This window comes from Haliaeetus leucocephalus, unplaced genomic scaffold, assembly GCF_000737465.1.
Source record: "Haliaeetus leucocephalus isolate CR32 unplaced genomic scaffold, Haliaeetus_leucocephalus-4.0 Scaffold219, whole genome shotgun sequence".
Classification (NCBI taxonomy): Eukaryota; Metazoa; Chordata; class Aves; order Accipitriformes; family Accipitridae; genus Haliaeetus; species Haliaeetus leucocephalus.
Window position 1 is genome coordinate 379,170 of NW_010972655.1, and position 14,101 is coordinate 393,270.

Here is a 14,101-nt window from a genome sequence, read left to right on the forward strand (position 1 = left end):
GGGGTCGTGGTGGGGGCAGAGGGGCTGTGTGGGGACGAGGCAGCCGTGGTGGCAGGGTGACACAGGGCTTGTGGTGGGGACAGGGTGGCCGTGGCAGCCAAGGTGAGTACAGGGTGGCCATGGTGGCAGGGACGGGCTGGCCATAGCGTTCGAGGGACGTCAGGGTTTTGGTGGGGAGAGGGTGGCTGTAGTGGCAGGGAGATATGGGGGCTGCGATGACCAAGGTGGAGACGGAGCCCGGCATGGTGGCAGTGGCGGAAAAGGCTGTGACGGGGACAGGACTCAGCTGTGGTAGCAGGGGATACAGTCACCGCAGTGGAAGGGAACGTGGTGGGTGCCAGGGCCCTGCTGTGGTGGCGGGGACCACCAGGGCCTGGCCATGGTGGCAGGGGGACAGCTCAGGCGGCTGCAGGGCCCACAGGAACACAGCCTCCCCAGCACCCACAGTGTCCCTGGCAGCACAGGGAGGGGTGATGGCCCTTGCACAAGTCCCGTCTCCATGGGAAGCACGACCAAAACAACAAACAAAACCTCAGCCCGAAGCCACCATCCGCCTCTGGAACGGGTGGCCCGCCACCGCTGTGGCGTCCCTGTGACCCCACCCACCCCTCAGCACCGGAAATTTGTCCCGGGCTCAGCACCCACCCTCCTGAGCCAGCCCAAGGTGCCACCGTGTTCTGGAGCTCGGTTGTGAGGACTCCATCATGGTGAGGAGCAGCCTTGGAGTGTCCCCCCCCCCCCAGGGGCCAGGGCGCCTCCTGCACCCATGGGTGCCACATGGGAGGTTGCATGTTGTCCCTGTTATCCCCCATACCTGCCCCCCCCAGTTGTGGGTGTCCCCTGGGGATTTCCAGCAGGGTTTCCCATGGCTTCAGTGACCAGGATGCATGGCTCAGGGACACATGGATGAGGGGACCAGGGGGTGGCACATGACATGTGAAACCAGGGTGACCTATGGGACAGGGGTGACATAGTGGGGACAAGGTCAGGGGGTGACATGGAGGTGAAGGAATAGGGGTGGCACAGTGGCAGGACCTGGGGAACAGCACCCCGGGGCAAGGGGGAGGCCCAGGGTGACAGAGGGAGCAGGAGGGGTGTGATACAGGGAGCAGGTCCTGTAGGGATGACACAGAGATCAGGAAAACGGTGACATGGGGGCAGGATCATGTAAGTACTCGGCCAGGGAAGGCAGGGGGTAACAGAGGGTGCTTTGGGGAACAGGACCCCTGGAGGCAGTGTGGGGGGAAAGGGGGGGCAGGAGCTCTAGGGCATGGGGCTAGGGTGACAGGGGCCAGGACCCCCGGGGGTGGAATGGGGTAGCACAGGGCAGGATCTGGGGGGACAGAGCTGGGGATGACACGGAGGTGGGGGGGGTACAGGGCAGGATGCTCAGGGACTGCAGCCAGGGACAATGCAGGAGTGGCCCAAGCAGGACCCCCCAGGGCACACGGGGGAGGATCGGGGGGGCAGGGCTGATGCCGGGGACGTGGGGCAGGATGAGGGGGACACAAGGCCAGACCAGGGACACGATGTGATGCAGCGCAGGTTTGGGGGCGACCCTGATGGGCAGAACGGGGTGACACGGGTCGACTTGGTGGGGCAGACGGGGGTGACGCATGGGCGGGACACGGGGCGGGCCCGGGGCACAGCCCGGTGCGACCCGACGTGACCCGTGGCACAGCCCACGAGCGACCCCCGGAACACCCCGGGGCCGGGGGTGACGTAGTGCGCTCTAGGCCCCGCCCCCATGACGCGCTCCCGCGGCATGGCCATATAAGGGAACGAGGCGCGCAGGCCCCGCCCTGCGTGGAGCTGCAGCCAGACCCCGCCCCGCCCGCAGCCCGAGAAGGAGGGGGAGCACGGGGCAGGGAGGGGGCTGCGGGTGGGAGACCCTTCAGGGGGGCACCAGGAGGGGAGCCTGCACAAAGCATAGGGACGGGGAGGGGACGGACGGACGGACGGACATGACACACGCAGCGGGAGTAGGAGGAGGTGGGACACGGTGAGGGATGCAGGGAGCACGGGGGGGTGATAGGGAGGGCCCCAGGCTCGCACGGCACAAGGATGGGGGGGGGAGAATAGCAGGACCCTGAAGGGACAGAGGTGCCCTCGGGCAGGGGATGATGGGTGCCCGGGGGGGGGAGGGGGGGCACCCGTGCCCCTGCCTGCCACACAGGAGCGGGTGCTGCTCTCACGCCTCTTTATTCCGCCCCAGCATCCTTCTTGCCCAGCCCAGGAGGTCCCCGGGGGTCCCTAGAGCAGCGTGGCCAGCTCAAAGCGCTCGGCGCAGCACCCGCGGGGACCCAGCCGCTGCCGGGCCACCTCCCTGCGGTGCCGGGACGCTGCCAGCTCCTGGCGCAGGGCCCTGCTGCGCTCCGGGGGGCCGCCCGCTGCCGCCGCCAACGCCTCCGCTGACACCGAGCTCACCGGGGAGGAGCCACCGCCGCCAGGCTCTGCGAGGAGACAGGCAGCGTCCGGCCCAGATGCGTCACCCACCCACCCACCCGCGGGGCCACCCCCAGGGCTGTGGGTGCCAAAGGGCCCTGCTACCCCCTTTTCCCAATGGCCTCGCCGTGGGAAGAAGGGTGGTGGACAGCCCCGCGGGGCCGTGACAGTTGGGGGTTGCGGGGGTCCCACACTCACTCTGCCGCTCCAGGTCACGCAGGACGATGGTGGAGACAGGCTGTGCCGGGTCCCCGCTGCGGTAGAGCTGCAGCGCCTCGAGGATGTCCGACTCCAGGGCAAACTCTGCATCCCACTCATAGTTCTCGTCCACCGAGGTGTTCCTCCTGTGGAGATGTGCGTCAGGACAGTCTCCACACAGGCACGGCGAGGGATGTTGGGACGCAGGGGGAAGCAGGCAGTGGGTGAGAGGGCAGGCAGGGATGCTGGGGGGAGAGCTGGGGTGGTCCCCAGGGGCAGGGATGGCGGGGATGCCATAGGGGGGTGTCGCCAGGGAGCAGTGGCCGGGGTGCCACAGGAGCTGGGAGGCAGCAGGGCGGCTCCACACCAGGATGCCCTGGCCAAGCCTTGTGGGACAGGCTGAGAGATGCCCCAGCATGAGCCGGCTCGTCCCCGGCGTCCTGCCTGCGGCTCACCTCTTTCCGGTGCCACTGAGGGCTGGATCCATCCTTGCCCTGCCCTCCTCCGCTGCCAAGCCTCCACCGTGCCAGCTGCCCCTGTCCCTGAGTGGGGTGCCCAGGCAGTTTCCCCCCAGGGATGGTGCCAGCGAGGGGGGCCGCAGGAAGGAGGCACTGCCCCGGCCGCTGCTCTGGCTGGTCAAACTGCCCCGTGGCAGCTTCTCCAGGGGGGCGGGATCCGGCGGCCTGCCCGGTGCCCAGCCAGGCTCTATGGTGCCAGCTGAGGGCATGGCCTCAGTCCTGCTGCCACCAATGGGGAGGCGGTGGGCCAGCTGGGTGGGGGGCCACAGGCTGGCCCCCGGGCTGGGGGAGCTGGGCCAGGCAGCAGTGCCAGGCAGCGAGGCCTTGGCCGGACCCACCGGCAGCATGGGGGGTTTGAGGAAAGTGGCAGCTGGGGGAGAGGTGGCGTTGGCACAGGTGTCGATGCAGTCCGGGCACAGCGTCCGCCCCACGTGCTGCAGGGAGCCCCCAGACTCTGATGGGGTGGGTGGTGGGCTGTCAGCGGGCTCTGGCTGGCCACCAGCATGGCTGGGCTCTGCTGGCTCCTCTGGGGGCGGCCAGTCACCATCGACACACATCTCCTTGAAGAAAGGCAGGCTCAGGTACTGGAGGATCCCGCTCTGGGCTGGAGGGCTGGCCGGCTGCCAGCTGCACCCAAGGCTGGGGCTGGGGGAAGCCGGGGGGCCGAGAGGCAGCCGGGGGGAGCCCTCGAGGGGCAGCGAGTCCCACAGGGCGCTGGCAGTGCTCTGGCAGGGCCCGGTGCTGCTGGGGCTGTCGCGCAGCTCCTCCACAGCGCTGTAAGGCAGAGTCGCGGCGGAGGCCACGGGGCTGATGTTGATAATGCACAATGGCGCGGCCTCATCCACGGGGCTGCTGCTGCCATAGCCGAAGTAGCGGCCCTGGCGGTAGCTGGCGGCCCGGGCTCCCCGGCGGGCCTGCCCCATGGGCCGGGGGCGCAGTGAGACCCCCTTGTGCCAGATGTGCTCCTCCTCCTCCTCCTCCTCCTCCTCCTCTGTGGGCAGCTGGAGGTAGGGCTGGGGCTGTGGGCCCTGGGGGTCCTGCTGGGGGTACAGCCCTGGCTCAGCATAGGGCAGCGACCCGAAGCTGCTCTCCTGTGGCTGCGTGTCAGTCTCCACCACAAAGCGCCCGTCGGGGCCACGGCAGATCCGCTCCAGGGGCACATGCTCCCCGACGTGGCTCTCATACATGGCGTACCGGGAGCCGGCCCCGGCGATGCTGAGACCCAGGCTGGTGCCGGCCTTCTCACCCCACAGCAGCGTCCGGCGCAGGCTCTGGTAGGGAGACGGCTGCAGCTTCAGCTTCACGGTGCTGTCTGGGCTACCAGAGCCATGAGAATTGCTGTAAGGAAGAAGGGAGCTGCTATAGCACCCCCATCCTGGCTCTGGGCTTGTGCGGCTGCCCCCCATGCCGGAAGAGCTTGTGCCAGGCATCTGGCAGCAGGTACCATGACCCTGCCACCGCTGCTGCGGGCTCGACAGACCTGCTCCTGCACTTTCTGATCCTTCCTTCAGCCAAAACTCGCCAGAGGCAGCACCCCAGGGGAGCCCTACCCCACGGCACGCCCTGACCCCAGCACCCCTCTCCTAACACCCCCTCTGTGGCCAGCCCTCGGCCAGTGGCAGTGGCTGGCTGCCCCCTGGCCTGTCCCTCTGCTCCCAGCCAGCAGTGAGTGAATGATAGGGAGCGCAGCAAGATGGGGAGGGAGCATGGCATGGCATGACTTACTGTGGAGGTGGAAGCTTCTTGCTGGGGGAGAAGACGAGTGGTGGATCTGGAAGGTCATGAGAACACAAGGGGATCACACGGCGAGCAACTCAAAGTGATGATGAGGAGACTGCGGCACCCACTCAGCCCTGCTACTGCCCCAGGGGAGCCCTCCAGCCCCAGGCTGGCCTATCCCCTCCCTGGGCACCAGGTCCTGCCACCCTGCACATGGCGCTTTGAGCTCTCCAGGAGCCCCGGCGTCCAGGCACCTGCACCCGGGCAGCAAGCTCCTACCTTGCCTTCGCTTCTGGATGCGGGCAGCACGCCGGCGGTTCATGATGCAGGCGGCCATTGTGCTGAAGATGATGGCCACGCTGAGGAAGCAGATCCCACCGATGACCCCGGCCAGCACTGGCTGCGGCAGGAGCTCTGGCAGCTGGGTGCGAGATGGATACACCTCCATGCCTGGGTGAGACAGGAGACACCATCAGAGGCTCGGTTACCCACAGGGCACACCAGCCCGCCTCCCTCATATCACCAGCACCACAGGGATAAACAGCAAAGCCTCAGCTCTCTTGCCCATTGGGGCTGCTCTGCCTTCAGGCGGACCCACGCCCTCCACCATGCCAGGCACCGGGAACAGGGATGCTCTGTGCAGAGCTCTCCTGCTACCTGGCCTGTGAGACTGAGGTCACCCCAGACCTGCATGTGGAGATGGGTGTTCCCACGGTATTAGCTTTGGGGGTCCTGCTCTGGGCGCTGTGTACCCTGGTCTACTAGCAGGGACACTTGGGGGTGGGAGCAGTGTGAAGGGGTTTCTCTTTGGGAAGATCTAGACCATGCTGGGCACTTCACACCTCTGATTTCTATCCCCAGGGCAGGAAGAGCAAGTGGGCAGCAGCCCAGGCCTTACCTGCTGTGGAGACATTCACCGTGTTGCTAGGATCGCTGATGTAGCTGCCAGCAAAGGCCACCAGTCGGAACTCATAGAAGGCGTCCTGGGGAGCAGAGGGCCATTAGCATTGTTGGCACAGTGGTCAGCCAAGCCTCAGCCCACACAGCTGCAGAGCCGAGTGGCTCTGCCAGAGGCCCCAGCTCTGGGTAGCAGCGACATAGGAGATCTAATCCTCTCCCTTGCTGCGTTGCCCAAGCTGCCCCACAGCCAGGGAGCACCCGGTGAAATTCCCACCTTGATGAGTCCTGGCACCAGCACCTGCGTCTTCGTGCTAGGGATGGAGCGGTCCAGCACCTCCCAGCCACCCTTGCCCTGCCGCAGCTCCAGCGCATAGCCGCTCAGCGCCACTGAGAACTGAGCCGGGGGCTCCCACTGCAGCAGGACCCCACGCGCAGTCTCATTGGCGGTCAGAGCCTGCGGCGGGGACAGGAAGATGCGCATGGTCATGGCTGGCGGCTCTGGAGGCACTGTGGTCACTGGGAAGCCTGAGGAGAAAAGGGATGCTGGTGTGGGAGCTAATGCGAGGGGACAGCAGGGCAGAAACAGGAGCCTCCTCAGTGCTTGAGGGCTCTGGGGGGACAGGAGCTGCTTTGGGGAGCGTGCAGGCCCCCTCTTACCCCTGGGCACAGAGGTGACAATCTGGCTGAAGGGGCCACTGCCCAGCTTGTTCTGGGCCAGGACGCTGAACTGGTAGCTTAAGTCTGGCTGCAGATTCTCCACCAAGAGGTGCTGAGCCCCCACTGGCACAGAGAGTGACACCCAGTCATGATGGGCCCGGGGTGGATGCTTCACCCTGAGGAAATGTGGGAAATGGGAGTCCAGAACTGAGGGCCCCTGGTGGGGCAGAGGGGGCGTGGGACACCAGACGCTGCCCACAGGGACTCACAACGGTGTGTACCAGACGCTGAACCTCTGGAAATAACCCCCGTCAAACCCCGGCTCCCAGGAGATATTGGCTGCCAGCAGGAGTGGGAGCACAGAGACGTTAGTGACAGCGTGAGGACTGGTACCTGGTGGCAGAAGCAGAGAGAAGACCTGTCAGACGGGGTGGCTTAGACAACAGTCATGCAGGGGCATTTCCATCCCTTCCAGCACAGGGAGGCTGGTGTTGTACACCCCAGGGCAGCCCAGCACCCACAGCATCTGCCCACTAGGGACCAGCAACTCACCCAGCACGTGGACAGAGGTGGTGGTGCTGACACTGGCCACCAAGTTGGTGGCCGTGCACTCCCAGACACCATGCTGCTCCTTGATGAGTGGGCGGAAGATGAGGCTGCTGTTCGCATCCACCTGGGCACCACTCTTCCCCATGCTACCCACCTGCATGGCAAGACACGGACACACCGATCATGGGCAACCACCCACCCCACCCAGGGCTGGGACAGCTAACGTGGTCCACCACCCTGGTGCTGGCTTAGGAACCAAGGGGCAGGACTTTTTCCCTGGTTTCTTAGGGGGCAACACAAGCAAAGTGCCCTGAGCCCCTTCTACTGCAGGAACCAGGAGAGAGGTGACCCTGTAGCATCTGCAGGGACACAGATATGGGGACTGTGCTAGAGTGATGCCCCAGAAGCCAAAAGCAGCATCTGCCTCCCAGGAGGTCTCAGCTGGTTCCCCAGAGTGGTGGCTCCTACCTTCAGCCAGGTGACAGTTGGGGGGGGATCCCCATGGGCGGCGCAGGGGATCACCAGCTCCCGGCCCACCTCCTGGAAGTATTCCTCCTTAGGGCGCACTGTGAAGGCAGGGGGGTCCTGGAAGACAGGCACACATGGTGAAGGGCTTGGTGGCAGGCAGGACAGGGTGCAGACCTGCAGCAAAGCAGGCCAACGGGCACGCAGTGTGCCTGGGCTGCTCAGCACGGCAGGGTGGGAGCAGCTTAGGTGAGGGACTTGGGCAGTGTGCCCACCTGCCCAGCCTCACCTTCAGCAGGACACGTGTGGGCCGGGACTCGCCAGCAGTGCCATAGCTGTTGTATGGGGTACACGTGTACACTCCCAGCGCATCGTCGTTCCCCATCGCAATGACGATGGAGCCATCTGGTCTTGTGGACCAGCCAGGGAGCTGGAAGATTGGGGCACAGGGTCAGGATGAGGGGCTCAGGGGGGTGGGAAGGCAGGGGAGGGCGCAAGCGGTGGTACCTTGTCCAGCTCCAGTGGGCGCCCATCCCTCGTCCAGCTGACGGAGAGCAGAGGGGGGTTGGCCCTGGTGGGGCAGCGGATCACACCCTGCATCCCCTTAGGCAGGTGGGTCTCTGGGAGCATGGTGGTCACCTGCGCTGGATCTGTGAGGACAAACAGGGTGCCAGGGCCTGCATGAGGGCGGCAGGGGCCAGGGTCCCTGTGGCAGCTGAAGGGGTACCTCCTTCCCACCACAGCCTGTGGGGACCTCCACAGGCTGGCCCAGCAGGGCCTTTCCGTGAGCGGAGCTGCTGACAGCATGGCCCAGGCTCATGAGGGGCTGTGGGGCTCTTACACAGCACTGTGACGAAGGCTGAGGCAGAAGGCGGCTTCCACAGCCCATTGCTGGGGATGCAGGTGTATTTGCCGGCGTCGTCTGGGGTCGTTCGCTGGAGCAAGAGACTCCCATCCACCAGGACGCGGACCCGAGCCTGGAGGTGGCTGCAAGGGAAGGGGAGGGCAGTGGTGAACAGTGTGGCTGGGACTGTCCCCACTGCTCTGGGATGAGCGAACCCCCCAGCCATGCACCCAGCCAGCCCATCACTCTGAGCCACACTTCGCAGGGCCACAGCAGCCCCCGCCAGCCCCAGCACTGCCAGCAGGAGCCACCTCGGTGCCATCCCTGTTCCCACTGTACCTGAGGTGGAAGACGTTGCTGCTGCCCTGGAACCAGGTGTAGGTGAGGTTTCCTGGGTACGCCTCAGCCTGGCACGCCAGAAAGGCATCTTGGGAGACATTGACGGTGACGTTCTGGGGTGGCACCACAATGATAGGTGGCCCTGTAGTGTGAAGCAGAGGGGATAGTGAGGACTGGGGACAGGGGATGGCCCCAGCTGCTCCCAAAGCCCATCATACCTGCACCTGCCCCAAAACCAACCCCTGTGATGTGGCTCCCTCTGTGGCCTGTGGCAGCACCCAGTGGGGTGGCCCACACGGCCAGGGCCGGTAAAGCACCTGCTCTTACCCTGCACGAGTACACGGGTGGTGTGGGTGATGGTACCCTCCTTGCTGGAAGCATGGCAGGTATAAGTGCCTGCGCTGGCGCGCTCCACAACAGCAATGCTCAGCGTCCCGTTCCTCACCTGCAACGGCACCGGGCATGTGGCACAGCCACCAAGGGACAGGACACCCTCAGGAATGTGGCATTGTGGCAGGGCCGGTGGCAGTAGGTGGGTGCCACCATGGTGGGGACGGGCGCCTGCTCTCCAGCCAAACAGAGTTGCATTGCTCTGCATGCCTGGCTGCCCCACAAGACCCTGGCTGAGCTGGGGGACACAACACAGGGGGTAATGGGTGGTTTGCTGTCCTCACCTGCACTGTGTCCCCACTCTGCACAGTCAGGTCGCTCCTCTTCCAGATGACAACAGGCTGGGGGTTGCCAACAGCTGTGCAGGTAAGGCTCAGTGCGTCCCGGTCCTGCACCTCCACAAATGCAGGGGGGGTTTCCAGGAAAGTGGGGGGTGCTGTAAAGACAAGTCCAGACCCTTACCCCCAGGTCCAGCTCAACTGGTGTTGGAAGATGAGTGGATCCAGTCCCAGCCCTGAGAGATCTTGGCTGGTGCTGGGCAGAGCGGTAACCAAGGGTGGGATCTACTGGTACCGTTGACAGTGAGGTGGATCCAGGTGCCGTTCTGGAAGTCAGCATCGGTGCTGTGCCGGTCAAGGAAGAGCACGCGGCACTCGTACCAGCCTTGGTCCTCGGCACGCAGGAGGTCAATGCGCAGCGAGGCACCTTCCTCGATCCGCACACGACCTGCACACCCAGAAGCGGCCGTCACAGCCAGTGCTGCCGGCTCAGGGACAGCTGCATTCCTGGGCCACCCGCCTCCCCGGGACACCCACCCACACAGCACTTGCCCCCACTGCGGGCTCAGTGGCTTCCCTGGGGAGCGGGGCCAACTGCCCCACTTGGCAGCAGCAGGGTCTGCCAGCATGGCCAGGCCATGCTCGGCCTTCTTCCACCTCGGCTGGTGCCACAGGGGGCTAGGAATGGCCACGGGACAAAAGCCAGGGTGGCTGCGCCACGGTGGAGGTTGGTCACACCGACATTTAGCACTACACCTCCCGCTGCTGTTGGGGAAATGGGAGAGGACGTGGAGGTGGGCTCTGCCACCTGCCCCCGTGTAGGGTGGCCTCGGCAGGGACCCCCCTGACAAGGTGGGTCCCTGCACCTTGAGCATCACTCTCAGCAGCTGGGCAAGAAAGCTGGTCCCACTGCCCCCTCTGCCTCCCCCTTGAGCTGCCAGCCTGCCTGCAAAATCCCTCCCTGCCCCCTTCCCCCTTGCCTTTCAGGGACCCTTCTCCTGCAGCCTCAGCTGCCCTTTCCCCCAGGAGCCCCCCCCCGGCAGTCTCACCCTTAGGAGCCCTGCTAAGCCTCGGGCACCCCCGCACCGTCCCCTCTCCCCGTGGCACGGAGGGGGTGAGGCTGAACCCCTCGCCCGCCTTGCAGGCATGAGTGCTACAGACCCCCTGAGGGGCACAAGCAGCGGGGTGCTCTCCGGGACCATGGGGCCCTCGGCCCAAGCAGGCAGCAGCCCCGCGCCCCACGGCCTCTTTGATGAGAAGGAGGATAAGGGCGCAAAGCGACAGCGAGCACAGCCCTTTAATCCCCTGGGCTATTATCAGAGCCATAATCGGCTCAGGCGTGCAGCAGGCAATTGGCTCAGCCCCGGCTGGGGTGTGCAGCCAGCAGCATCCACTGGCCTGGCACCCCCGAGGCTACCTGCCCGCGACCCCACTGCAGGCACCCATGGCCCAGAGAACTGCTCCAGGCTGGGGATGCGGGTTTAGCCCTAGGCGTGCCACTGCCTGCGGTTGCCTTGCTCCCAGCACACCACATCAGGGCCACTGCCACACTCCTGGCAGCACAGCACGCAGCTCTTGGCGCTGGAATAGCTCATGACGCTCCCCATCGACATCGGAGAGCTCCCCGAGTCTAGCAGCTTCCTGAAGTGTTTCCAACAAAGCAAGCTTTGCCGAATGCTGTTGTCAGCTCTACCCAGGAGGTCAGTGTCACAGGCAGTCCCACACGCTGCCCAACTCACTGGAGCCCAGGCAGGGCACTGCACGAGTGCTACTGGCAGCAGGAGGCCGCATCCTGCCAGACGAGCCTGGCGAGGAGGAAGAGGAGTGGTGGGACCCAGGCAGACTGGTTTGGGCATGGAGGCTGGGTGGTTGAGGGACAGGATCACATGCAGAGTGCTGGGGCTGTGCAGCCCTATGCAAACCCAGCACACAGACATGTGCAAACCCTTCCCAACAGCGCCCGGACTTCTTCCAGCCACTGCAGCCACCTGCCACATCTCCCACCCCTCCTGCTTCTCCCCACAGTCAGCTCCGACCCAGACCCACAGAATCTCCTGCAACAGGAGGCACAGGGACAGATGGACATATCCGGGTGCCTCTGGCAGCACCCCTCACTCAGAGCACAAAACAACACTCCAGGCAAACCTTGAACACGAGGAGGGTGGCAGAAGCAGTGAGAGGGAGGGGAGCCATGGCAAAACATCCGTGGGACAAGGGGTCTTCCCACGCCTCACCCCAGAGCCGGCTCCCATGCTGAGCCCTGGGAAGCAGGGCAGCTCCGGGAAACCGCATCCCTGCCTGCAGCTGCCAGCTCACAGCCCCAGGAGCCAGGCGGGAGCAGCAGGCTCCTGAACAAAGGTCCCTTTGGAAGGGATCAGAGTGCCCTGGGGACGCCCCCCAGCCTCCCCCTAATCCCCCATGCCGGCCCCAGCCCCCTCCTCCTCTTCCACCACCCTGCTGATAACAAAACCACCGCTGCCCTCCGGACCAGCATCCCCCAGTGCCTGGCAACCGTTATTCAGAGGGACACAAAGGGGACTGCAGACCCAGCCGCCATGCTTGCCGCCAGGGATGGGGTGCCCAAGCAGGTGGCCAGGCCAGAGACCACCGGCCCTGCTCCAGGCCAGCCAATGGCAAGGGATGGCCCATGACACCATGGGGGATGGTGGCACCTGGGGGAGAGCTGACTCTGTTCCCCCAGGTGGCCCAAGGGCTCTCACAGAGGTGGCTACAGCCCACCTTGTCCCCAGGATGCCCGAAATTGCCTGACGTGGGTGAAAGCAGGGGCTCCCTGGCCCCTCTGGGTGACATCTGATCTGCTCTGCCTGGGAAGGGCTGGAAGAAGGGGCTGCCCTCACCCTTATCCTGCACCCTCGGCCCCTGCCCTTCCCTCCATCCCTTCCCAGCTCCCCAGAGGATTGAAAACAAGCCACCCCCGCTGCCATGGTGACAGCCGCCAGCCCCCCTGCCCACCCACCTCGCCCTCATTACAGTCACCAGACCCCTTCCCCCAGCACATCCCCCCAGCACTGATCCCGGAGCAGCCCAACCTGCTCCCCCCACCCCCCACCCCCCGGGCCTCACTGGCAGCAGGGACAAGGGGGGGCCGAGGGCAGCGCAGGCAGGATGCTGGCAGGGCCTTTCTGGGGAACCCGAGCTCCTGCAGCCAAGGGGCCCTGCAACGCAGGCTCAGGTAACAGGAGCCCAGAGCAGGCCTCCCAGTAAAGCAGGTGCCTTGCCGTCACCAGAGGGTTTGTTGTCACCACTGGTCCCACAGAGCCAGCTCAGGGCTGGCCGTGGAGCAAAAGTGTCCCTGGGCACAGGCTGGCAGCAGGGAGAGACCCAGGTGTGTCCCAAAAATCACTCTCCTCCTGTGCAGCCCAGAAGAGGCAGCATCTCTCTGCCTGCAGTCAGGCAGGACAGGGGTTGGCTCAAACCTCAGCCTGCCATGCATTTTTTAGGCAAGGGCCTGTTTTGGCAGCGGGGGCAGGCTCCTGACCTAGGCATTATCCAATCTGCTGCTCCAGCCCTCCCCATCCTTTCCCGTGGGAGGATTTTGGTGTGTTGCTGCCACAGGCTTTTGGTGCCAGGCTCAGCCCAAAATGCTCAGCCCTTCCCCTCCTCCCCAGATTCCTCATCCTTGAGGGATGCTCCCATTGTCTCCACCTCCATGCTCACAAGGATCCCTCTTGCTCTGCCACTGCTTCACTTTAAATATCCCATAAAGAGAATATCCCCCTCCCACGCCACAGCCCTTTCCCAGCACAGCTTTGCTCCAAATCCCAGCCAGTCCAGCACCGCCAATTAGTGGCTTCGCCAAAATCCCCTCCCCAGGCTCAACCTTCAAGCATGGGCCAAGGCGGCGGCGTGGCAGTGCCTGGGCACCCGCGGCCTCTGGCACGGGGCATCCCACTGTCACCGGCCCCAGTCCGGTGCAGCAGGCAGGACAGGAGAGCCAGGGCAGCGCAGCAGGCAGTACCACGACACCACGCCTCAGGTGCGTGCAGGCAGGTCCCCATTTGCAAGGGGGTGGTGCTGGGGGAGGCCTCGGCAGCCAGAGGCCACGGTGATGGGGGCGATGGCTGGTGTGCTGGGAGCCTCCTGCCTGGGGAGCTTCTCTCACCCTCCACCCCAGTGGGGATCCCTCCCCGCTGCCGAGCTGGGCCAGGGGCTGAGTCTCCCCTGCAAGCTGGGTATTCACATCCCTTCTGTCTCCTACTCCAGTCATCCCTGGAACTGCTGCACAAGGATAGGACTCTGCCCTGCCTTGGGGACCTCCCCAGTCCCACAATGTCCCCTCTTGCTGCCCCAGGGCCAGAGGGAAAGCCCTGCGCTTCCCCACCGTCCTGGGAGCGTGATTAATGCTGTCTGACAGCAGCAGCCCTCGACTGGGGCCCAGCCAAGGAGAGCAGGGACATGGGACACCGGAGCCAGACTGGCCGGCCTCGGGTAACCCCCCGGGCCAGTCCCAGCCCGGAGGCTGGAGCCAGGAGGGCCCCCCCAGGACCCCATAATCACCCACCACCATGGCACCCCAGCCACAGGACTTACCTATGTACTCTGGGTCCACCCGCGGCGAGTACAGCCCGAACTTGATGAAGATGGGGAGGACGAAGCCGAAGCGGACCCACTCGATCACGTAGAGAGGGGGACGGGCCTCGTGGGCGTCCAGGAGGTCGCAGCCCAGCACCGTGCTCTCCCCGACTCGCCCCACCACGGCCTGGGACTCGCTCTGGCCGCTGCCTGACGGGAGCGAGGCGGGAGGGGTGAGCCCCGCCACCGGGACGGGACCCTGCCCT

General features: G+C 65.3%; 1 protein-coding gene across 1 annotated transcript in view; it reads right to left on the reverse strand.

The window, feature by feature from the left end:
- Window positions 1–2,253: 2,253 nt before the first annotated feature.
- IGSF9 (immunoglobulin superfamily, member 9) overlaps window positions 2,254–14,101 on the reverse strand; it is a 13,354-nt gene continuing 1,506 nt past the window's right edge. The window contains exons 2-20 of the mRNA XM_010566938.1: window positions 13,854–14,045; window positions 9,598–9,750; window positions 9,309–9,460; window positions 8,962–9,079; window positions 8,635–8,776; window positions 8,293–8,438; window positions 7,959–8,101; window positions 7,741–7,881; window positions 7,455–7,571; window positions 6,990–7,140; window positions 6,707–6,830; window positions 6,438–6,613; window positions 6,055–6,305; window positions 5,779–5,863; window positions 5,160–5,330; window positions 4,887–4,932; window positions 3,099–4,499; window positions 2,644–2,789; window positions 2,254–2,453 (exon numbers count right to left, since the gene is read on the reverse strand). Of these exons, the coding sequence (XP_010565240.1) occupies window positions 2,254–2,453; window positions 2,644–2,789; window positions 3,099–4,499; window positions 4,887–4,932; window positions 5,160–5,330; window positions 5,779–5,863; window positions 6,055–6,305; window positions 6,438–6,613; window positions 6,707–6,830; window positions 6,990–7,140; window positions 7,455–7,571; window positions 7,741–7,881; window positions 7,959–8,101; window positions 8,293–8,438; window positions 8,635–8,776; window positions 8,962–9,079; window positions 9,309–9,460; window positions 9,598–9,750; window positions 13,854–14,045 (4,055 nt within the window). The remainder of the gene's footprint in view (window positions 2,454–2,643; window positions 2,790–3,098; window positions 4,500–4,886; window positions 4,933–5,159; window positions 5,331–5,778; window positions 5,864–6,054; window positions 6,306–6,437; window positions 6,614–6,706; window positions 6,831–6,989; window positions 7,141–7,454; window positions 7,572–7,740; window positions 7,882–7,958; window positions 8,102–8,292; window positions 8,439–8,634; window positions 8,777–8,961; window positions 9,080–9,308; window positions 9,461–9,597; window positions 9,751–13,853; window positions 14,046–14,101) is intronic.